Source organism: Martes martes, assembly GCF_963455335.1.
Source record: "Martes martes genome assembly, chromosome: 14".
In the NCBI taxonomy this organism is placed as follows: Eukaryota; Metazoa; Chordata; class Mammalia; order Carnivora; family Mustelidae; genus Martes; species Martes martes.
In genome coordinates, this window is record NC_137902.1 from 30,154,211 (window position 1) to 30,176,540 (window position 22,330).

General features: G+C 46.0%; 2 protein-coding genes across 5 annotated transcripts in view; one reads left to right on the forward strand and one right to left on the reverse strand.

Annotated features, from left to right (window-relative positions):
- Window positions 1-4,701, reverse strand: part of PI4K2A (phosphatidylinositol 4-kinase type 2 alpha) — a 30,190-nt gene extending 25,489 nt beyond the window's left edge. Inside the window, exon 1 of the mRNA XM_080822413.1 lies at window positions 4,146-4,701. Coding sequence (XP_080678539.1) covers window positions 4,146-4,580 — 435 coding nt within the window. The 5' untranslated portion in view covers window positions 4,581-4,701. The remainder of the gene's footprint in view (window positions 1-4,145) is intronic.
- A 5,185-nt stretch (window positions 4,702-9,886) lies between these two features.
- MORN4 (MORN repeat containing 4) lies at window positions 9,887-22,113 on the forward strand. Of its 4 annotated transcripts, none has more exons than XM_080823500.1 (5): window positions 9,887-10,037; window positions 17,847-17,945; window positions 19,686-19,800; window positions 20,400-20,509; window positions 20,761-22,112. In XM_080823500.1, the coding sequence occupies exons 2-5, from the start codon at window positions 17,879-17,881 to the stop codon at window positions 20,907-20,909; spliced, it is 441 nt and encodes a 146-aa protein (XP_080679626.1). In that variant the 5' UTR covers window positions 9,887-10,037; window positions 17,847-17,878; the 3' UTR covers window positions 20,910-22,112. The 4 variants fall into 4 exon arrangements, with proteins under 4 accessions (XP_080679626.1, XP_080679624.1, XP_080679625.1 ...); XM_080823498.1 differs by having other exon boundaries at window positions 9,893-10,037; window positions 17,797-17,945; window positions 20,761-22,113; XM_080823499.1 differs by having other exon boundaries at window positions 9,933-10,243; window positions 17,797-17,945.
- Window positions 22,114-22,330: the final 217 nt, after the last annotated feature.

A 22,330-nucleotide genomic window follows, 5' to 3' on the forward strand; every position in this document is an offset into this window, starting at 1 on the left:
TGAGCAGAGAGCCCGATGTGGGACTCGATCCCAGGACCCTGAGATCATGACCCGAGCCGAAGGCAGCGGCTTAACCCACTGAGCCACCCAGGCGCCCTGAGAACTCCTATATTCTGTATTAGCAGTTGGACAGAAACAGCACTCCTATTTAGGCAAAGAAGCCTTACTGACATGTTAACTCTTAGAAAAGAGAGGGATGGGTTACTCCAAATATATTAGACCCTGAAAGAAGATGGGATCCAAATAAAATGCAACAGAAGAGATTTAGCCTGTATTTATTTTCCTATCCACTGTCAATAACCCAACCTGTCTCACCCATTATAACTGGTGGCCTAGGACAGGTTCCCTAAAATAGGCGGTAATGATGTTTAAAAACCTCAAGAACTACATCTAAATATGACATATAAACTTGACTACCTCTTAACATTTTAGTAAAAAAAAAAAAAAAAAAAGTTATTCTTGGGGTGCCTGGGTGACTCAGTTAAGCATCTGCCTTCAGCTCAGATAGTGATCTCAGGGTCCCGGTAATTGAGCCCCAAGTCCGGCTCTCTGCTCCATGGGGAGTATGCATTTCCCTTTCCCTCTGTGCTTGCACGTGTTCTCTCTCTCTCTCTCTCAAATAAATTAATAAGAATTAAGAGAATTATTCTCTTTGCAATCTTTATTCTTTATTGGGCTATCAGTGTTGCTCTCAACCATGCGTAAGGACATCAGAATTTCTTTGGAGGGCACAGGTAGCTGAAAGAAGTACACTCAGTATTACATACTAACATAATTTTATATTTGAAAAATGAAAAAAAAAAACCTGTACAATTTTCATGACAAGCTCTTGATGGATAAGTATTTTTAAAAGACTGCAAATTACTGAAATAAGTCCTAGTTCCTAAAACATATGAGCAGTATCTGTAAAATTATGAAGCAAATACCAATTAGCATTATCTATTAAATTAATATTCTCAGCGTTCATAAAATCATCATCTTGAAATTATACTACTTTTGTTTTATTCAATGCCATGTATCCAAGAAAGCCTAATCCAGAGGTCAGCGGGCATTAACCTAACAAAAACCAAAACACTCTGAGCTCCTGCTAAGCACTAGGAACTATGCCAAGGGGCTTTCATGTGTGATAGCGCATTTAATCTTCTTAATCAATTAATGAATCACATGCTATTCTATGATCCTTGGCAATATGAACATATAGTATTACTAGCCTCACAAAACAGAAAATGCTCAAAAAATAATTTCATAGGTGATTAAGCATAAGACCAGAAAGCACAAGAATGCAAGTGAGGAGGGTAATATGAGCACTCTCTACCATGCCTTCTGATCTAGCATTTTCCATCTTATTTGTCTCTAGGTCCCCACTTGCTTGCCCTGAGGGAGAAACCATCCTAAATTGGAAAATGAAATCAGGGCTATTATCTTCAAGAACGTTCCATCCTCTTTAGCTCCAAAAGCAGCTCTGGCAGAATCTGCTGTTTCCCCCAATCTCTGTTCCCTCTTCTTCCTTGGACATGGGACTCCACATTTTTAGTGAGGCAAAATAAAGACTACAGTTCCCAACCACTACTGCCGTTAAGTTCTGGACAACAGAATATAAAAACGGTCTGGTGAGACTTCTAGGAAATATCTTCAAGGAAGAAGGCATACTCTTCCTCTCCTTTCCTTCATCCAACTGGCTGAAAAACAGACAAGATGTCTGCAGTCTGAGCAGCCATCTTGGATCATGAAGTGGAACCCACATGCTAGGGATGGCTCATCAGCTGGATGGAAGGATGCACATTGTTCATATTGTCATGCCAGCCCTAGGCAGCCTAGAGAGTTCATCTATGAGAGTTAAATGTACCTTTATTCGAGTCATTATTATTTAAAATTTTCTGCCAAACAGCCAAATATAATCTTAACCAATATGGGAGATGAAAAGAGGAAGCAGAAATTCAGATGACTAACTTTAAGGCAGCACTGCATAGTGCTTAGGAACATGAATTCTGGAGCCAGTTGGCCTGGGTCTGAATCCTGCCTCCCACTTACTAGCTGTTAAGACCCTAAGCATATTAGTTACACTGTGTGCCCTGATGTCATCATTGTCATCATCTGTGGGGATAATAACAGTACCTACCTCCAAGAGTACTGCTCTAAGTGCTAAGTGAATTATTATTCGTAAAGCACTTAAAACATTACATAGCATATAGTAAGTGCTATCTACGTATTTATTAAATAAAACAAACACATTTGGAGCAGGGCCAAAGATGACATGACCAACCACAGGGGGTCTGTGGTTCATTGAAACTCACCACAGCATTTAGGAAGTGGTCCTCTGCTCTGAACCACATTTTCTTCAATGTGAGCAAGATGGTTATATCATTAAGTTTTGTCAGGGCATATGTGTTTTGACTTCCTCTCTAAGAAAGGGCAGTGGCCAGGAAATTTTAGACCCTGGGGTCCTACAAATCACCAAGAAACATACCCGTAGTCTGTCATTCTCTGTAGCCTATGCACAGAGGTGGTAGTGCTTTACCTGCCAGGTAGAAGTGACAGATCTTATTACTCCCACCTGCCAGAGCACCAGATCACTTCTCAGCTGACCTGACACACTTCCAACAAAGCTGTAATAGTGTCATGAAAGAAAAATAAAAACCTTCCTCCTGTTCCTATACCTATTAAAGATAATTAACCCCTTCTTACATCAGCCAACAAGATAAAAAAAAGGAAAATAAAATAAAAAATAAAAAACACTTACATAAAAACCAAAAGTATATTGCTAACATTTAGGCCTCAGGATACCCACTCTCCTTTTCTTCTAGAAGTAATGGTTCCCCTTTGAGCTTTCAATTTAACTCACTGCTCCCTTACTTGACGGGCTTGGAAAGACCTCTTATTCTCAAAGTTTTCCCCAACTTCCCCAATTCAGTTTATGTTAACTGCATTGATGGCAGAATTGCCTTCTGGTTCTTGATAATTCAGGGACAACAACATCTGGGAGAATGACCAGATCATTCGATGAACCCAATCAAGGGCTACAAGTCAGAGTCCATCCTGGCCACTCAGCACTCCTACAAGAACGGCACACCACCCATCTAAAGAGTTCACAAGGGAGAGACGCAGTGAAAATTTGCAGGATTTGACAACCATTATTTTAATAAGTATAACAACAGTATATTTTTCCAATAAACCATTCCGGGCCAATCTGAGAACTCTGACAGGAAAAACATGTTTTGACCCACTGATATTCCAATGATACCTCTGGTTTGATATAAATGCCTTAAATTCTTCTGCAGCTATCAAAAGAATAAAGTCACCTCTCAGTTACCCTGGTCACCCCATGTCCCTTCCCAACCCATCTCATCCCCATCCCCCTTTATACACATGCAAGGGACAAAATAAAGGTCAGCAAACACTTTGCTTTAGCTATAAAGCAAACTGCTGATAGTCCTGGGAGAGAAATAAAAGTAAAATGTAGCAGGCAGTCCTGTGTTTCTAAAACTCCACATTCTTTACTGAAGAACGATAAAAAAGAATTTGAACAATTTCCCAGAAGTGAGCAATAACCAGGACAGATGAAACTGGTTTAAGTCCACCCACTCCATCACTGACGTCTGCCAGTAAGAGCCCTGGGACGGTGGTAGATCCCCACAACACAGAAGGCTGGAACTGAACCCTCAGATCCCTTGATGGATCACCCGTCCTCCAGTGAACAGCGACAACGCTGGTTCGGTCCAAAAAGAGAAAATGGGCCCAAAGCTCAAATCTGTAGGACAATGGCCGAATAGCAGTCTCCGTAGTTTAAAGCTAAGGAACCTACTAGAAGGCAGCATCTCCCCGCGCGTCTCTGTCGACAGGCCGATTGCCCCACCTCACCGCCGGGCCCCTCGCCTGTATCTGGTCAATTTCCTCTTTTCATTCTCCGCTCACTCCTCCCCCACCAAATAGGTTCTGATTTATTTCTTCAGTCCGCAGAGCTTCTCCATCTCCAGTCCTCAGGGGCATTCCAAAATCTTGCCAAGGGGCTCTGCACTGTGAAGTTTCTCCCTTTCGCAGCCTTTCAACCCCCCTTCTCCCTCTCGCTGTGCGAAGCTGCTAACTCCCCCAGACAGGCCCACCCTCCCCGAAGGCGGGGGCGGCGGCGGCCCCCACCCCGCTCTCACCCCCTGAGGGTCCTTGACGAAGTAGCTTCCGCTGGAGCCCTGGTAGATGCGCTCGGGGAAGATGCAGCGTTCGATGGCCAGCTCGGCCTGCCGCACTACCGCCTCGAACTCGGGGTCCTCCGGGAACTCATTCCGCTCGCGGTGGGCCTGCGCGGCGTGGGCCGCCGCCGCCGCCTGGGCGGCCAGGGCTTGGGCCTGCGCCGCCACGGTTTGGGTCTGGCCTTGGGCCGCCGCGCCCCGAGCCCGGTCCAGCAGCGGCTGCCGCTCGCGGTCGTGGCCTGGCGAGCCCGGTGGAGAGGGGGCCGGGCCGGCAGCCGCCGCCACTCGGACCGCGCCCCCCGGCACCTGCGGAAAGTGAGCGCCCGAAACGGACGGGAAGGTGTAGTCCGGGGGTTGGGCCCGCTCGGGGGACACCAGTGGGCTCGTTTCGTCCATCCCTCAGGCCGCCGGCTCCGAGTCCCGGTGCGCTCCACACAGCTGAGCTCCCGGCCGGGACCAATCCGCGAAACCCCCAACCCACGCCTGGCCAACCAGGTCGCGGCGCCTCGTTGGCCCCGCCCTCACCTAGCCTGTTTACTTGGCGACGAGTAGGCACGACCCCTCGCGCGCGAACGGTAGCCAATCAGAACCAGCGTCTACGTAATCGCGCCCTCCGCATTTTTCGCCCGTCACCGTCTGTGGAGATTGCGCATGCTCCAGGAGCCAAACCCGGGTCAGACACGCCCCCTGCTCTTACCAGCCCAGCCCCTCCCCTAGCTTCAATTGCTGACCTGTCTTTAGGAGCTTTCAGTAAAGTAGCCTACTTAATCAGTCATTTGTTGAGTGCGTACTATGAACCAACCTGCTATGAAAGTAGAGAAATCTAATCTTTGTATCTGCATTCATTCAATCGTGCATTCATAAAATACTTATCAAGCACTTACTATGTCCTAAATTCTAGAGAGACAAAACTGAAGCAAAGAAACAAAAATCCCTAATCTGGGGTGCCTGGGTGGCTCAGTGGGTTAAAGCCTCTGCCTTCGACTCAGGTCATGAGGGATCGAGCCTGGCATAGGGCTCTCTGCTCGGCAGGGAGCCTGCTTCCTCCTCTCTCTCTCTGCCTGCCTCTCTGCCTACTTGTGATCTCTGTCTGTCAAATAAATAAACAAAATCTTAAAAAAAAAAAAAATCCCTAATCTACCGAAATAAAAAGGTTTTTAAAAACCACAGGCCTTGGGAACCTGGGTGGCTCAGTGGGTTAAAGCCTCTGCTTTCGGCTCAGGTCATGATCCCAGGATACTGGGATGGAGTCCCGCATTGGGCTCTCTGCTCAGCAGGGAGCCTGCTTCCTCCTCTCTCTCAGCCTGCCTCTCTGCCTACTTGTGATCTCTGTCTGTCAAATAAATAAATAAAATCTTTAAAAAAATAAAAATAAAAATAAATAAATAAACCACAGACCTAATGCAATTTACACAGTGTCCGGCCCTAATGCTCTATGCTTTTTTGTCCATTGAAGAAAGATATGATCTTATTAGACTAGAAAGTTCCCTGAGCTGAGTACATGACTGTTTTATTCACCATTGTAAAACCTTGCTGTCTAGACACGATAGGGACTCTGTATATTTTTGTTAGCGCAAAAGAGAAGGAAAAACTGTCCTTGCCCTCAAGGGGAAGACATACAGCTCTCTGAGGCAGCAGGAGAAAAGGCGCCAACACTGAAAACTGAAAACTCATAATAGAAGTTCAGCGATTTGGGGGTAGGCTAGAAAGTCAGCAAAGGCCTTAAAGAGGTCATCGTATGAGATAGGTTTTAAAGAAAGAATGTAATTAGATAAGGGAGTGAGAGGGAGAGAAAAGAGGGAATCAGAGTCATTTGAGTTTGAAGCCCACCTCCACACTTAAGCCTCTGTTTTCTCTCCTGCAAAATGGGAATTATCATCCCTTCCTCAATTAAATAAGAATGAAGATAATGTATATAAAACACTGAGCACTTAGTGCTTAGTACCTAAAAAATGCATTAAAAATGATCATCCCTCCCTCAAATAAGAATCAAGATAGTAAAACACTTAGCACAGTGATTAGTATACTCAACAAATGGTACCACCTTTTTTTATCATTGATGTTGTTTTTGTTTTTGTGCTTAGAATCACCAGCAGACTAGAGACATGGGTTTTCACAGGAGATAATCAGCCATATTGTAACCAATATTTCATAGTCATTCTTCCTTGAATCAAATTATTTTCACAGTACTAGAAATACTAGAAGTACTGAACTGAATTGAATTGCACTGAAAAAACTATTGTTTAATTGTATGTGTGAGAATGCCTTAAACTTTTTTTGGCACATAAACCCTTTTAGGCAAAGGTCCATACAGTTTCCCATACAGTTTCCTCTTTCAGTTAGAAGACATGTATTTTCCTCTCCATCCAGACACCAAATAATTCAGTAATACTTGCCTCTTGCATCCCAGGGGTCACATCCATAGAGATGATCTCTTGGTATTATTTATCTCATTTATCCCATAAGCTTCAAATTATTGTCAAGGAAAGCTGCAAGATTTAGAGTTCTCCCTTGAGAACTCTGGGGGAAATTCTCAAAATTTATTTTTGATTCTACCGCTTAGAACTTGTTCTACTGGGCCAAAAAAAAAAAAAAAAAAGTCAATATATTCCCTATTACCTATGAAGAGCTAGCACTCACCAAATACTAAACACATGCCAGACAGTGTTTCTTGTAAATTACATGAATATAACTGAATTACACATAAAAGGCATTACAGCTCTTATGATTTTGGAAACTGAGTAAAGTAACTTGCCTGTGGTCATGCAGCTAGGCAGACTAGCTCAATGTTTTTTAACACTATATTGTCTCTTGTTAAATATCTCTATGAGATGTGTTTCATATGTGTTGTGGGAAGCAAAGGCAAAAGAAAAATTAAATTTCCCTGCTACTTAAAGCCCACTCACAAGTACTTAAAACAGGCAGAGTGACATTCCTCTAGGAACTCAGCTGTCCTGACATTAATACTTTGCTAAGGGAAAACGCTTAGCTTAACATTATCCCAACAATCCCTCCACCCCATCCTGTAAGTCTACTTCAACATATAAAAATTTCTTTGGAAACTTCCTTTATCTCTAAGATATCTGTTGGCCATCACCAGAAGCCTATGACCCACCATTACACATCTGAAGGGTCTCATGACTAAGGTTTTATTAGACAGTAATAAATGACCTTTTCCTAACAAGAGCTAGTCCCCTCAAGGTCTTGGAAACCTTATTTCCAAAATTCCTTAGAGACTTACACTATGCCTAACCCCCTCACAACTTGAAAGTATATAACCAGCCACTCTTCATTACCCCAGTACAGCTCTTTCTGCCCACAGGTCCTGTCCCTGTGCTCTGTCTCTATGCTTTAATAAAACCATCTTTTTACACTGAAGATGTCTCAAAAATTCTTTCTAGGCCATTGGCTCTGAACCCCAACATCTTTCCTACATCATTATGTACTCCCTTTCTTTCCATATTCTCTGATGCCACATTACTTTTGAGACTCTCAAGATGTCTTTTCTACATTATTAAAATAGCTTGAGTTTGCTCTTTTGCTTCCAATCTCTCTGGTTATCTCTGAACATCACTACCAGATTAATTTTCTTTCTTTCTTTTTTTTTTTTTTAAGATTTTACTTATTTGACAGACAGAGATCACAAGTAGGCAGAGGCAGGCAGAGAGAGAGGAAGGGAAGCAGGATCCCTGCTGAGCAGAGAGCCTAATGCGGGGCTTGATCCCAGGACTCTGGGATCATGACCTGAGCTGAAGGCAGAGGCTTTAACCCACTGAGCCACCCAGGCGCACCCCAGATTAATTTTCTTAAAACACTGGTTTCCTGATGTCACTGCTCTGATTAAGAAACTACATTTTTATTGCAGTAAAATAATGCATTTTTATCATTTTGACCATTCACAAGTATACAGTTCAGTAACATTAAATACATTCACAATGTTGCATAACCATCACCACTGCCTATACTCAAAACTTTTTCATCAACCCAACAAAAACTCTGTATCCATTAAACAATAACTCCCTCTTTCTCTAGCTCCTGGTAATTTCTACTTTCTGTGTTTATGAATTTGCCCATTCAAAACACTACATTTTGCAAACCATATTTTCCCCAAATTTTTCAGGTTTCTTCATTTCTTCTAATAAGATCTTATTAGATTAGATTAGATTTTCTTATTAACCTAATAAGATTTTCTTTTTCTTTTTTTTTTTTTTTAATATTTTATTTATTTATTTGACAGAGAGAGATCACAGCAGACAGAGAGGCAGAGAGAGAAGCAGGCTCTCTGCTGAGCAGAGAGCCCGATGCGGGACTCGATCCCAGGACTCCGAGATCATGACCTGAGCCGAAGGCAGCGGCCTAACCCACTGAGCCACCCAGGCGCCCCCCTAATAAGATTTTCTTGACATGCCATTCTCTCAGACTGTGTTTTTATTTATAGTCACTACCACACAGTTTAGCATACTTAACCATTGAGTGCTAGAGCTGGTTGAATCTTATAGATCTGCTAGTCCAACTCATTTTACAGGCTGGAGAGCTTAATAACTGGCTTGAGTCACACACACTTGGTGGCAGACATGGGATTTGAATACAGAATCCAAGTCTTTTCAAACAATGTAAAACTGGTGTTTATGGAGCATAATGTCACAGACACAGTATTGAGAATTTTACACTATATTCTCATATAAGTGCTAGTGAGTCTATATCATTATTATTTTCATTTTCTTTTTTTTTTTTTAAGATTTTTTTATTTATTTATTTGACAGAGATCACAAGTAGGCAGAGAGAGAGAGGAGGAGGAAGCAGGCTCCCTGCTGAGCAGAGAGCCCGATGCGGGGCTCGATCCCAGGACCCGGAGATCATGACCCGAGCTGAAGGCAGAGGCTTTAACCCACTGAGCCACCCAGGCGCCCCTTATTTTCATTTTCTATCTCACAAATGAGGAAACACCCAAATTGGAGCAGTTTGTTTACTGTCTTCATGCACTTGCCTTCTTTTAATAATTGAATATAGTCTTGAATTTTTCCCTGTGCGTGAATCTTTTCTTCTCCACATCTAGGCAGTAAGTCCCATGAGGGCAGCGATCCTGTCTTTTCTAGCTGCATTCAGACTGATAAGTAAATAAATGGATAAAAGGATTGGCGTACGTAATATTTGGAGATTCGCTCCAATCTCGATACTACATTTTAAACACAAAGGATCTGAGTAATGACAACACAACTCCTTACAATGATTGAATGCATAAGTGTCCTGGTATCACAGTGCTGGCATGGGGCTGACACTCATTAAACCTCAGCTGCCTGGTCCAGCATGTTACAATTCACAAAGCTGAAACTCAAAAGCCAGGTTTGGGTTCTGTGCTTAAACTCCAGGGAGGAGTCATTTACAGCTCTGAAGGTCCGCGCAGGACCCCAAGCGCTCGAGTTGGTAGTCCCTGTTTCTTCTGACCCAGGTTTGGTTTGGTTTTGCTTTTGTCCACATTTCGGTTAGGATGTCTCTGAGCAGACGAGACCTGAGGTCTCCATCAAGGAGCCGAGGTAGGACCACGGGTTCAGCCCCACCCCTCTTTCAGATGTTTGACCCGAGCTCTTGAGACCCTCCGCCCCGCACAAAGATGGCGCAGAGTCCGCGCTGGGCCAATGGAGAGTGGCGTTGCTCCTGGTTGCCTAGGTAACAGCCAATGGACAGCCGGAATTGCGCCCAGTGCGGCCGCCCGGGATGGCGGCGTCAAGTGGGGCAGGCGCTGGTGGAGGTGGTGGAGAGGCTGGTGGCAGGGGCGAGGCCGGCGGAGCCGCCGTCCCGGCCGCTGGAGCTCCGCGTCTGGGCGTGATTGTCATCCCGAAAGGCGGAGCTCAGGTTGGCCCGCAGCGCAGGAGGGAGGGGGCCATGAGCGTGTGGTCGGTGAGAAAGGACTGAGGAGCCCATCCCGAGATGACCAGCTGGGGATCGGGATTCCATCCAGGAGGCGCTGACTAGAGGGCGGGGCTGGTGGCATACCGAACCCGTGAGACCAGAGAACCTCTTGTCTCTACCGGTGGGGCCGAGGCCAGGGAGAGCCCATGGTACCCGGCTTGGCGAGCGAGGGGTGGGGGGGGGGGGTGCTGCGTCCGGAGGGGATGGTGGACCAGTATGAGCAGAGACCTGGCCCCAGCGGTAGAGCAGAGCTCGGGTAGAGGGGAGGATCAGTGCTGGATCCAAGAACGGGGTGGGAGATCGACTAGGAAATGTTCTTAGTTGGGTCTAGGGTTTTGTTTGGCCTGGGCCGGCCTGTCACACTCTGCTGGAGAGACGTCCCACACAACAAGGCTTGGGAAATGGGATGCCTCATTAGTGGATGGTGGCACGCCGGCTAGGTAGCATCTCCAAACTGCTTAGGTATCCGCAGGAGTAACTCGGATTTATTAGAATCCGCTCCACGGATTTCCTTTTTCATGAAATAGGTTAGTATCATGGCAGTCCTCATCACCCCCAAGCCTTTTTTTTTTTTATCTTCTTTCTGGCATCAGGATTTTCTTCCCACTTTCTTCAATCTAACTGTCCCACAGTCTTACTAAATAAGACCTTTGTCTAGTAGCAAAACATTTTTTTTTCTTTTTGAGTTCAAGGAAGACTTATAGTAAAAAGACTTGTAGATTTATAAGAAAAACAGTTATTTCAAACTCATTTAAAACACTTTAAAAGGAATGTGTGACTTTTTATTCTAGGTTTCTTACAAGCCAGAATTTTTGTTCACCAGAGTCTTCCTTTCTTCTCTTTAGGATTCTAAAAGCCTAAGACTGCTTTCTTTATAATTAAGAGACCTTTGGCAAGATATTCATACTCTGGGGAGGCTTTGGAGGAACAATGTAAAGTTATATGTGGGGAAAGCAGGCTGCCTCAAAGCAATACTCTTTGAATGAAAATCTGTTCCTCTTTTTTATTTTTTTCTAAGATTTTATTTATGTATTTGACAGAGATCACAAGTAGGCAGAGAGGCAGGCAGAGAGAGGAGGAAGCAGGTTCCCTGCCAAGCAGAGAGCCCGATGCGGAGCTCAATCCCAGGACCCAGGATCATGACCCCAGCTGAAGGCAGAGGCTTTAACCCACTGAGCCACCCAGGTGCCCCAAATCTGTTCCTCCTTGTGATAGCTTTTTTTTTTTTTTTAAGATTTTATTTATTTATTTGACAGACAGCACAAATAGGCAGAGAGGCAGGCAGAGAGAGAGAGAGAAGCAGGCTCCCTGCTGAGCAGAGAGCCCGGTGTGGGGCTCGATCCCAGGACCCTGGGATCATGACCTGAGCCGAAGGCAGAGGCTTAACCCACTGAGCCACCCAGGCGTCCTTTGTGGTAGCTTTTTTTTGTTGTTTTTAATCCTCCGAATTTGAATGCAAGATAGCGTGAATGCATAATATTTTTTTTAGCAAGTTTGATTCCTAAACTCTAAAAAAAGACAAATGGAATGGAAACAAAAGTTAACATTCCCGTCTCCAAGTTCTATCTGGAAATATCTGGATCAGGAGAAAATAAAGATAGCGGGGGTATCATCTTTTGTGCAGAGCAACAGTGTATTTGTTTCACTGACAAAGGTCCTTTTCTTTTAAGTAAATGTTTGGATTGATCCTTTGCAACCCATTTTTTTTAAAGATTTTTATTTATTTGATAGGGAGAGAGAGATCACAAGTAGGCAGAACAGCAAGTAGATCACAAGTAGGCAGAGAGAGAGAGGGAAGCAGGCTCCCCACTGAGCAGAGAGCCTGATGCGGGGCTCGATCCCAGGACCCTGAGATCATGACCTGAGCCGAAGGCAGAGGCTTTAACCCACTGAGCCACCCAGGCACCCCTGCAACCCATTTATCAAAAGAGCAGAAAGGGTGGGTATCTGTTTAGAAGCCTGAATCTTCTTGGTTTGAGCTGAAGCCTAAATTCCTAGCCCACCTGTTGTTGTGGTGGTGGTGGTTTTAAGATTTTATTTATTTATTTGACAGAGATCACAGAGAGGCAGGCAGAGAAAGAGCTCGGGGGAAGCAGGCTCCCTGCTGAGCAGAGAGCCCAATGTGGGGCCCGACCCCAGGACCCTGGGATCATAACCTGAGCCGGAGGCTTTAACCCACTGAGCCACCCAGGCACCGCAACCTGTTCTCTTTAAGAAGATTTTTTGGGTCACTGATACAAACACTGATTTGGATCCTTATTAAAGTGTTGGGTTTTCAGTCGTTTTCATCAGTACTGGCTATTCTGTATTAAACTAGATTTGTTTCAATGATCATGATTTCTTTTTGGGTCAGTGGCTGTACAGCTGATGATAACTTAGCATGGCTAATTATAGAAGTCATAAATGAACATCACTGTCCCTGGCGGTGACAGTATCAATTATTTGGACATAGGTAGAAGTTTCTGGTCAAATGTGTTCAACCATGGCCTGAGACCCATAGTGTCCACATGTGTTCTTTAGTTAGCACTTCCAGTTGTGCTCTTGGGAATGGACATCATGTTGACCAGCAACTATTGAAGGGAGTTTGCTCTGTCTCCCTAGATAAAGAAAGGAATGGAAATTTACTTTTGGAAAAACAAATGAGAGAGGAGGTCGCAGGGTTAGGTGAAGAGATGATGATCCAGTTACTACAGCTGTGTAACATTATACCCCAACCATAGCTGCTTAAAACCACCGTATGATGCTCACAGATTCTGTGAGTCAGGAGTTTGTAGACAGCATTGTGGGGATGACCTTGCTTTGCTCCATGATACCTCAGATGGGATGCCAACTCAGTGGCTGGGAGCTAGAATCATCTGAAGGCTCCTTGGCTCACAGCTGGTCCCTGGGCTAGGCTGATTCAAAGATGAGCATTGCCAACTGGAGCACCAATACATGTGGCTCTTTGTGGCTCAGCTTCTTCACAGCACAGTGGCCTCAGGGTAGTCAGACCTCCGTGGACAAGCACACCAGTGAGCAAGAGGGAAGATGCGTCACCTTTTCTGATCTGACCTCGGAACACATCATCTCTTCCATCGTGTTCTATTGGTTGAAGCAATCGCAAGCCTGCCCTGATTCAAAGAAGAGTTAGACTCTACCTTTTGATGGGGCAGTGGCAAGGTCAAATTATAGAACGTGTAATACAGGAGATACGACTGCAAATGTCTTTGGAAGTTACAATCTGCCACGTTTGGTAATTAGAGGATGATCTTTTCCATTTCACTGGCCTCTTTAAAAACTTTAGAATATTCTCCCTCAGAGCTACAGCATACCAAAAGAGGGGCTAAAAGATAGTCTTCAAACTATCCAAAGATAGTCTTCAAACTGGAGAAACGCTGTTCCCTTCCTTTCAGCGACCTTCTACTGGTCCCTGTGAAACAAGTGGGATGCCATTATGTGGAAGTTTCATGTGGCCTTGAGAAAAAGTAAACAAATGTTGGAGTCTGCTCCCCCGAGCCCCTGGACAGTCAGACTGACTCCTCACACGCCACCGCGGTAACTCCATCCAGACCTCTGAGTGAAGACAAGTTTACCGCTGCCAGACATCAAAAGGAATAATCCTTGTCTTATCATCTCCCTGCATAAATCATGATTTTGTGTTTATGTTTTGGAATGGTTGTTTAGTGATAAGATTTATTATAAGATACGGCCTTTAAGATTCTGACTTGTTTTGAAGGAATGAAATATTTCAGATTTGTTCCATAAGCTGACTTTTAGTACACTGACTTCATTAGTTTTGGGAAAAGCTGAAGACGGCCTGCAGTTATCAAAGCCTACCTGGACTGGAAAGAGTTTTCCTCTGCAGTTTCGATGGAAAACTGCCTCTCTTCCTCTCATTAATGTTGTATTTGCAGTGGAGTCGTGCTGACCTCTACCCCAGGCACACTGATACTTTGGCTGACAACAAGAGGGTTGAGCCTGAAATTGGATGCCGACCTTGTGGAACATTGGTGGAACAGAGATGGCACACCAGGTACCAGCGTCTCCCATCAGAGAAAATTCAGGGGACTTTAAAACAAGAAGAAAATGATCCCTACCTCGGGGCATCTTCTGCTGTGTCAGAGAGCCTGGGCATGGAGCTCCCGAGTAGCAACAGTGAGAAAATCCCTGGTGGAGCTGTGGGAGGGGCTCGCAGACACCACTGGAAGAGCTTCCCAAGCTGGCCTCATTATGGGGGTAGAAACAAATGTTGCTTCCTGTTTGGGCGAGAGCCAGGGATTCTCAGAAGTCATCTGTTCTTATAGCTGGAAGGAAATGAGAGCTGTGAGACAGGGCCGGGGCCCAGAAGATGTGACTGAGCCCTGCTCTGTTTAGGCCCAGCTGTTTGCATGTCAGAATGTTTCTGGGCTTATGGCATCTGTATCCAAAAACATCATGACATAGGTAAAAATTAAAATATCCCATAGTGTGGCGATAAAAAACAGACAAGTGGCAATTGTAGTTTACTTTCTCTCAGCTTAGAATTTACCTCAGGCAAAATTGCTGATTTTTTTTCCAAATGTTATTTGAATTATATTGGTAGCATTTATATTGGTAGCATTGGTAGCATTTTTATACTGAGACTTTAGAGAAATTTCCATTATAGTAAGTGAGTGTGTGAGTTGAGACGTCTGTTTTTGAAGGAGGAAAAGAATAACATTTAGTGAACATTTAGTGAACAGGGCCTAGTGGTGTTTTAGGTACTTTCATGTATCTTATTTAATTTTTTTTTAAAGATTTTATTTATCTGGGGCACCTGGGTGGCTCAGTGGGTTAAGGCCTCTGCCTTCAGCTCAGGTCATGGTCTCAGGATCCTGGGATCGAGCCCCGCGTCAGGCTTTCTGCTCAGTGGGGAGCCTCCTTCCTCCTCTCTCCCTCTGCCTTCCTCTCTGTCTACTTTGATCTCTGTCTATGAAATAAATAAATAAATAAAAATCTTTTTTAAAAAAGATTTATTTATCTGACAGAGAGAACAAGTAGGGGGAGCAGCTGAGGGAAAGGGAGAGGGAGAAACTCAGGCTCAGCAGGGAGCCTGAAATGGGGCTCGATCCCAGGACCCTGAGATCATGACCTGAGCCAAGGCAGAGGCTTACCCAACTGAGCCACCCAGGCGCCCCCCTCTAGGTTCATTATTAACAGGAGACCTTTCAATAGTGATTTATAGATCAGAGAACATTCACACATAGTGTATCTGTTTGTTGGAGTAGTAGTCCCCATGCTTTCAAGTGTGTAGCAATCTAATGATGTGCTTGTTAAAACTACAGGTTCCCAGGCTCTAACTTACAGAATCTGATTCAGTAGATCTGGGTGTGGGTCTAGGACTCTGCATTGTTACCATCACTTGTAAAACTGTTGTATTGCTTAGATCTGGAAAAGATGAAGAGGGGAGTAAACAGACCTAGGAAATTAAAAATGAACTAGGGATCGCACTTTTTAGATATGTCAAATACTTCTGTTTTTATTTAATGCTGTTCAGGTATCTTAACCCCCTTCTTTTAGGATATCTTTAAATGCAAGCATTCTTTTAGTGCATATGTGAACCCATACCTGGCCAGTCTCCAAATGTTGCTGGGTTGTTTATTTTTCTATAATATCTCTGTCATAGCCATTTCTTCCTTCTGCTCCCATTACATTGTTATCCCCCTAGTTCAGGCCTTATGATCACGTACCTGGGTGTATCGGTTAGCTTTTGCTGGGTAATAATAACACCTCAAAACATAGTGGCTTCAAACAACCACCATGTATCATTCTGTGGCTCAGTAAATTGGACCTGGGTTCAGGAGCAGCTCTGCTGGTCATGTCCGAGCTCACCCAGGCGTCTGGGCAGCTGGGACAGCAGCTCCACATGACCCCTCATCACCAGCCAACTAGCCCGGCTCGCCCACATGGGGGCAGGACAGTTCCAAGTGCGGTGAGAGGGCAAGCCCCATGGACGAGCACTTCCCAGACCTCTGCTGTATCCGTTTTGCTAACGTTCTCTTAGTCCAAGCTGAGTCCCATAACCCACCCAGACCCAGTGGGCAGAGGAATAAAGTGCCCATGAATGGAGGTGCTGCCATGTCACATCACAAGGGCACGTCAGAGGGAGAGTAATTGGTGCTCATTTGCACAGTCTCCTGCCTTGCAGGCTTTCCTGGCTGTGGGCTCTTGCTGCTCCAAAGCCTCCTGTTTCCGCTGCCATGTTCATTTTCTGTAAGCACTGCTTTTGAATTATGTGCCTGTTCATAAACCCCCCAGGGCCTCCTTCTTTCCCTCTCCCCATTAGCTGGAAACTCCTGACTAGCTTTCGGAGGTCTCCTTAGAGTAGCCTGACCGGAAAAGCAGAGCGTGCAAGACAAGAGAGAAAGAACTAGCAGCAGTCAGGGGAGGCCGGGACACTAGTCCAGCCCAGCCACAGCCTAGCTTTTCACTTCTCTCTCTCCGTCTATGAAATGACAGAGTTTAGGTTTAAATCTGAAAGGTTCTTCTCAGATTTCAGATTTCGGCTGAGTACCTAGACAAACTTATTTCCTCTTACTCTGTAAATAAACCTTCCACTGCAGTGAGACCCAGTTTAGTATTTTCCCACTGAACATCCAGGTTATGTGGCTCTTTGTGCTTTCATTCCCCAGGTTTTCTCCATGGGCAACTGCCCTTTGCTTTCTTTCTTTCTTTTTTTTTAAATATATTTTTTAAAGATTTTACTTATTTATTTGACAGGCAGAGATCACAAGTAGGCAGAGAGGCAGGCAGAGAGAGAGGAGGAAGCAGGCTCCCTGCTGAGCAGAGAGCCCCGATGCGGGGCTTGATCCCAGGACCCTGAGATCACGACCCCAGCCGAAGGCAGAGGCTTTAACCCACTGAGCCATCCAGGCACCCCTGCCCTTTGCTTTCTTGTGCCCAGCCCTTTTCTTTGTTCATCTCTGCCATCCAGTTTGGCACTTAATGACATTCTCTCTCTTCTTGTTCCATGTTTCAATTATTAGTCTTACCAGCTAGACTGTGACTCATTGAAAGAAGAGACTGTATTTTATATATAAACTAAATACATCTTAGTTATCAAGCAAATATTTACAGATTAATCCTTGATTTCTATCCCAGGTCATAGAAAATTGGAACTGGCTGATGATTTTCTTTCTTTCTTTTTTTTTAAGGTTTTATTTATTTATTTGAGAGAGAGAGAGAGCTTGAGTTGGGGGGAAGGGCAGAGGGAGAGGGAGAAAGAGAATCCCAAGCAGACTCTGCACTGACCGATCAATCCCAAGACCCTGAGATCATGACTGGAGCTGAAACCAAGAGTTGGATGCTTAACCACTTGAGCCACCAGGGCACCCCAGGCTGATAATTTTTTTTTTTTTTAAGATTTTATCTATTTATTTGACAGACAGAGATCACAAGTAGGCAGAGAGGCAGACAGACAAGGCGGGGGTTGGGGGGGGCAGCGGAAGCAGGCTCCCTGCTGAGCAGAGAGCCCGATGCAGGGCTTGATCCCAGGCAGAGGCTTTAACCCACTGAGCCACCCAGGTGCCCCGAGGCTGATAACTTTTAAAACCAGCGGGAGGATAAGACTGCTTGAGCAGAGGTGGTGATGATGGGAGTGGGAGTAGGGGGTTGGAAAGGTGGATGTGTTTGTTAAATGTATCCAAGATAACATACTTACTCAGCTGGTTAGTTGATAGAATATATCTGCAAAATTGTTTTGCAGGCCTTTCCTCCAGCCATCCTTTGACTCTGGTTCTCGCCTGTTTCCTGCAGTGTTTATCCTTTTCTTCTGGTAAGCTGTCACCATGACCCTGACAAAAGGTTCCTTCACCTACTCCAGTGGTGAGGAATATCGCGGCGAGTGGAAGGAAGGTGAGAGGACCCCCAGGGAATCAAGTGATGAACACTTCCTTTGGCTGAGAAGCCAACTGGATGAGTCTTCATAGTCTAATTCCAGAATTTCATCTGAATAGTGCCTTTCTTTTCTTTGATTTTAGGACTAAATAAAGGCATTAGAAAATGCCATTGTTTGCCCAATCTCTAGCAATGAGTTAAATCTTTCCACTTCAGAATATAAAGTGTTTTAACCTCTTTTTTTTCTTTAGTGGTATTATTTGGGAATTGTTTTTATTTTATTTATTTATTTTTTAAAAAAGATTTTATTTATTTATTTGACAGATAGAGATCACAAGTAGGCAGAGAGGCAGGCAGAGAGAGAGGAGGAAGCAGGCTCCCCGCTGAGCAGAGAGCCCAATGCGGGGCTCGATCCCAGGACCCTGGGATCATGACCCGAGCTGAAGGCAGAGGCTTTAACCCACTTTAACCCACCCAGGCGCCCCAGGGAATCGTTTTAATAAATACTCATGTACCAGGCAGAGTAAAATGAATTATTTTGAGTGCCTATAAAGTAGAAAATGCAGAATTCATTGCAATGACTTAGCTCCAGTGAATTTTAAAAGTTAAGGAAGATCTGGAAATTAGGACAGAGAGATACTCAAGAGCAAGTGACAGTCATTGCCTTGAATTTCCTGTGACAGCTCACTGCATTCGGAAGCATCTAGTCACAGGATTGGTGAAATTCTTCAGAGCCTGAGAAACATAGTCTGACCACTTCAAAGCCTTGTGGGGCCAGTCCTAGCAAGCCACGAGCTGCCCCAAGAAGCCTCAACTTCCTACAGTTGTGCCAGTGAAGAGAAGTTCCGGCGGTTTCGACATGCACCCCATTCTTCTCATGTTAGATCCCTACAGCTCATGAATTTTTGAGCCCTGAGAGGAGAAAGTAGGCAGATGGGATGTGCCCTTGCTCGGTACATCTCCCACCTTTCTCCTGCCTCCCCAACACCTGCCGTCCCCTGAAATCTGGCCGTTTAGGGGCACCATTCTGCCAGGCGGTCTCTGTCCCAACTGCTAGAAGGACATGATTGCTCCTCCAGCATCTTGCTGTGTTCCGGTCAGTTCAATGGGTAAGCACAGCCCTCCTGACGTAACAAAGCCCGAATCAGTATTGCCAGTCAGCCCGTGAGGTGTGCCCCCTAGCTTCACGGTGCCCTGTGGCACTGTCTCCTCTCCGAGAGGCAGCAAAAGTCAGTGGTGAGGGCTCTCCCACCAGGATGCCTGCTGCATTTGCTTTCTTGCTCTGCCATTCAACAGCTCTGTGGTCTTGAGCAAGTGATTTAGCCTCTCCTAGCCTTGCTTTCTGCATCTGTGAAATGGGAATAATAGTAGTACTGTGCTTTCTATGTCTGTGAATGGGAATAATAATACTACCTCTTATCATTGCGAGAATGAGATAGGTTGATAAATGCGAAGTGCTCAGAAGAGTGTCTGACACGTAGTCAAGGCACTATGGTAGTTAGTTTTATTTTCCAGCGCTCTTACTCATACCAAGAGAGACCTGCTGCACATCTGATGCTCGTGACAAGATGGGAAGGTCCCAGGAGCTGGATTTTCCTGGTGTCTGACTCTGGGTAGCAGTTCTCTGCCCCGCTAACATCCCTGCCTCTCTTCATTCCCTTGTCGGTTGGGTGACGAGGGACAAGGGATGTTAGGCAGTAAGGGGGGTCCCTGACGCTGCCTTATCCCAACCTGACAACTGTCTCTGTCTTTGTTCAGGCCGCAGACACGGTTTTGGTCAACTGATGTTTGCAGATGGTGGCACCTACCTGGGTCATTTTGAGAATGGGCTCTTTAATGGCTTCGGGGTCCTGACCTTCTCCGATGGCTCAAGGTAAGTCCTGGTCATTCCTTTCTCAGCTTTGCTAGTGGTAAATAGCTGCTCAGACCTGAGCTTGGCCCAGGCCCTCTGAAAACAGGCAAGAAGTAAGCAGTTCTTTTATGAGTTATTTTATAAATAGATCTAAAATTTGAAATGGCGAGGAGCCCAGTGACCTTCCACCTGACTGCCATTCTCTTGCGTTATCTCCTTGAGATTAGAGCCGCTTATCACACATGCTCTCTGGCCCTCCTCTGGGAGTGGGGCGGTGGGGGGCAGGGATTCTTTTTTTTTTTTTTTTTTTTAAGATTTTATTTATTTGTCAGAGAGAATGAGCACAAGCAGACAGAGAGGCAGGCAGAGGCAGAGGGAGAAGCAGGCTCCCTGCCGAGCAAGGAGCCCGATGCGGGACTCGATCCCAGCACTCTGGGATCATGACCTGAGCCGAAGGCAGCTGCTTAACCAACTGAGCCACCCAGGCATCCCGGTGGGGGCAGGGATTCTGAGGCAAGCAGAATCCGCTCCGCTCCTTGGCATTAATAGGTAACACCCACTGGTAGCTGCTTCACACAGTTAACCTGACAATTCACTACCTCCATCTCCTGTTCCTGCAGGTATGAGGGGGAGTTTGCCCAGGGCAAGTTTAACGGCGTCGGAGTCTTCATCCGACATGACAACATGACATTTGAAGGGGAATTTAAAAATGGCAGAGTAGATGGTTTTGGTAAGTCCCAGCCCCGCAGGATGGGAGCCCGGGGGTGGGAGCATGCCAGGGGTGGAGGTACACCTGGTTATCTTGGATGCTTTCCAGGACGTCTGCCCATCCATAGGATCAGGCCCGATGCCCGCCTGTGGAACTTGCTGGTTCAGGGCCCGGGAGTGAGGGCTGCAGGTTTTCCTTCTCCACTGCTCCGTGATACCGAGCTGCTCTCTGAGTCACGCATGCCCTTGTCATTTGCTCTGTTCCCCTCAAAGGCCTGCTGACCTTCCCTGACGGTTCTCACGGCATACCCCGAAACGAAGGTCTGTTTGAGAACAACAAGCTGCTGCGGCGGGAGAAGTGCTCCGCGGTCGTGCAGCGGGCCCAGAGCGCCTCCAAGTCAGCCAGAAATCTCGCTGCCTGATGGGCATCGTGCACCCGCGCCTGGGCTCCGGCCACAGCGCAGGCCCCCACGATGCACTCGAGGTGAATACATGAACCGGATGTGAGAGGAGATGAGAATGCCCACGGAGCGGAGGCCTGGAGACGAGCCCCCTCACCTGCCAGGTGGGGACTGGATGACGAAAGTCGAGAGGACTCTGGCCCCTCCCTGGCCTGCAGCAGGGTCACCAGTTCGGTCTCTGCCTCTCTCCCTGGTTGGTATTCTCTGTCCCTAACGCCTCGGGTCACCCAGCGCAGACCTGCTTCTACTTGATTTCCTGCCCATGGAGGCAGAATTTCTTCATTCTGCCTGTACTGGGGGCAGTTGATCCTAGCCCCAGATTAGGGCGAGTGCTTTGTGCTACCCTGGAGAAACAGGGAGAAACACAGGGGTGGCTTAGACAGCTCCTCAGTCCTATGAAAGTCAAAGAGTGTTTCTGTGTGTCACTTCCTCTTTGGCTGCTGGTTGGCTTCGTAACTCCGGGCCTTCCACTTTGTCTCCCCAGGCTGGTATCTGTGTCTTCTTGTCCCCCAGTGAAGGGTTCGGTAAGAATACAATTTCCCTCTCCCTTGATTGTACAAGCTGTCTTCCTTACCTGAGTTCCAGCAGCTAATTTGTGCCCCATTGTGCCTCTCTCCTTCCTTAGACACGGGACAGGATCCCTTTGGGGGACAGTCAAGAAACTGATAGGAGGAGTCGTCTCATGTGTATTTGTTACTTACCCCGAGGCAGAGGACAGATATCTCTGGGCCACTTCAGGCCCTACAATGGAGTAAATGAATCCTTAGGGATGGCTTGGGCTGACACAGCCCCTTCCCAGTTGGACCCATAGGTCAGACCCACCTCAATCCCTTGGAGCTTGGGGAGAATTGGATAGGTTCTAGGACTGCAGTGAACCAAAAGAGAATTTGGCTCCTTGCGTTTGGTTCATGGTTAACTCTTCCATCGCGAGCTTGGCTGTCAGCCCTGGGGGTCAGATCTGGATGGATGGGACCCCTGCGTAGTTTATGACGGAGGCCTCCAGTTACCCCAGAACCCAGACATGCCCACTCCACTCCCAGCCCCTTACCCTAACAGCAGATTGTGGTGGAAGTTATAAGCCCTGTGCCTCTATTTATTCTCTGAGTTGTACTGTAGAAACAAGTGTTTATGAGGAATAAACAATCAGCAGAACTGCCTATACTTAGTTTCTCGACTCTGGCTCTGCCTCCTTATGAATCAGCCCATTTGCTTTTTCTAAAAGTTCATCACAGATGGGGTCTTGGAATCGACACTGCAGACTCTACTACACAGTACTTAATTCTCCATACCTCCGAAAGGTAGGAGCTTTTTTTTTTTTAAATCAGATGGGTTCAGGTTGCCCAAACTAGAAGGTGGCAGAGCTGGGTGGGATTGGCATCCCG

Coding starts and splice junctions, on each gene's coding strand:
- MORN4 (XM_080823500.1), top strand. CDS start 17,879: ATGACCCTGACAAAAGGTTCCTTCACCTACTCCAGTGGTGAGGAATAT. Junction 17,946..19,685: donor TCGCGGCGAGTGGAAGGAAG/GTGAGAGGACCC, acceptor GTCTTTGTTCAG/GCCGCAGACACGGTTTTGGT. Junction 19,801..20,399: donor ACCTTCTCCGATGGCTCAAG/GTAAGTCCTGGT, acceptor CTGTTCCTGCAG/GTATGAGGGGGAGTTTGCCC.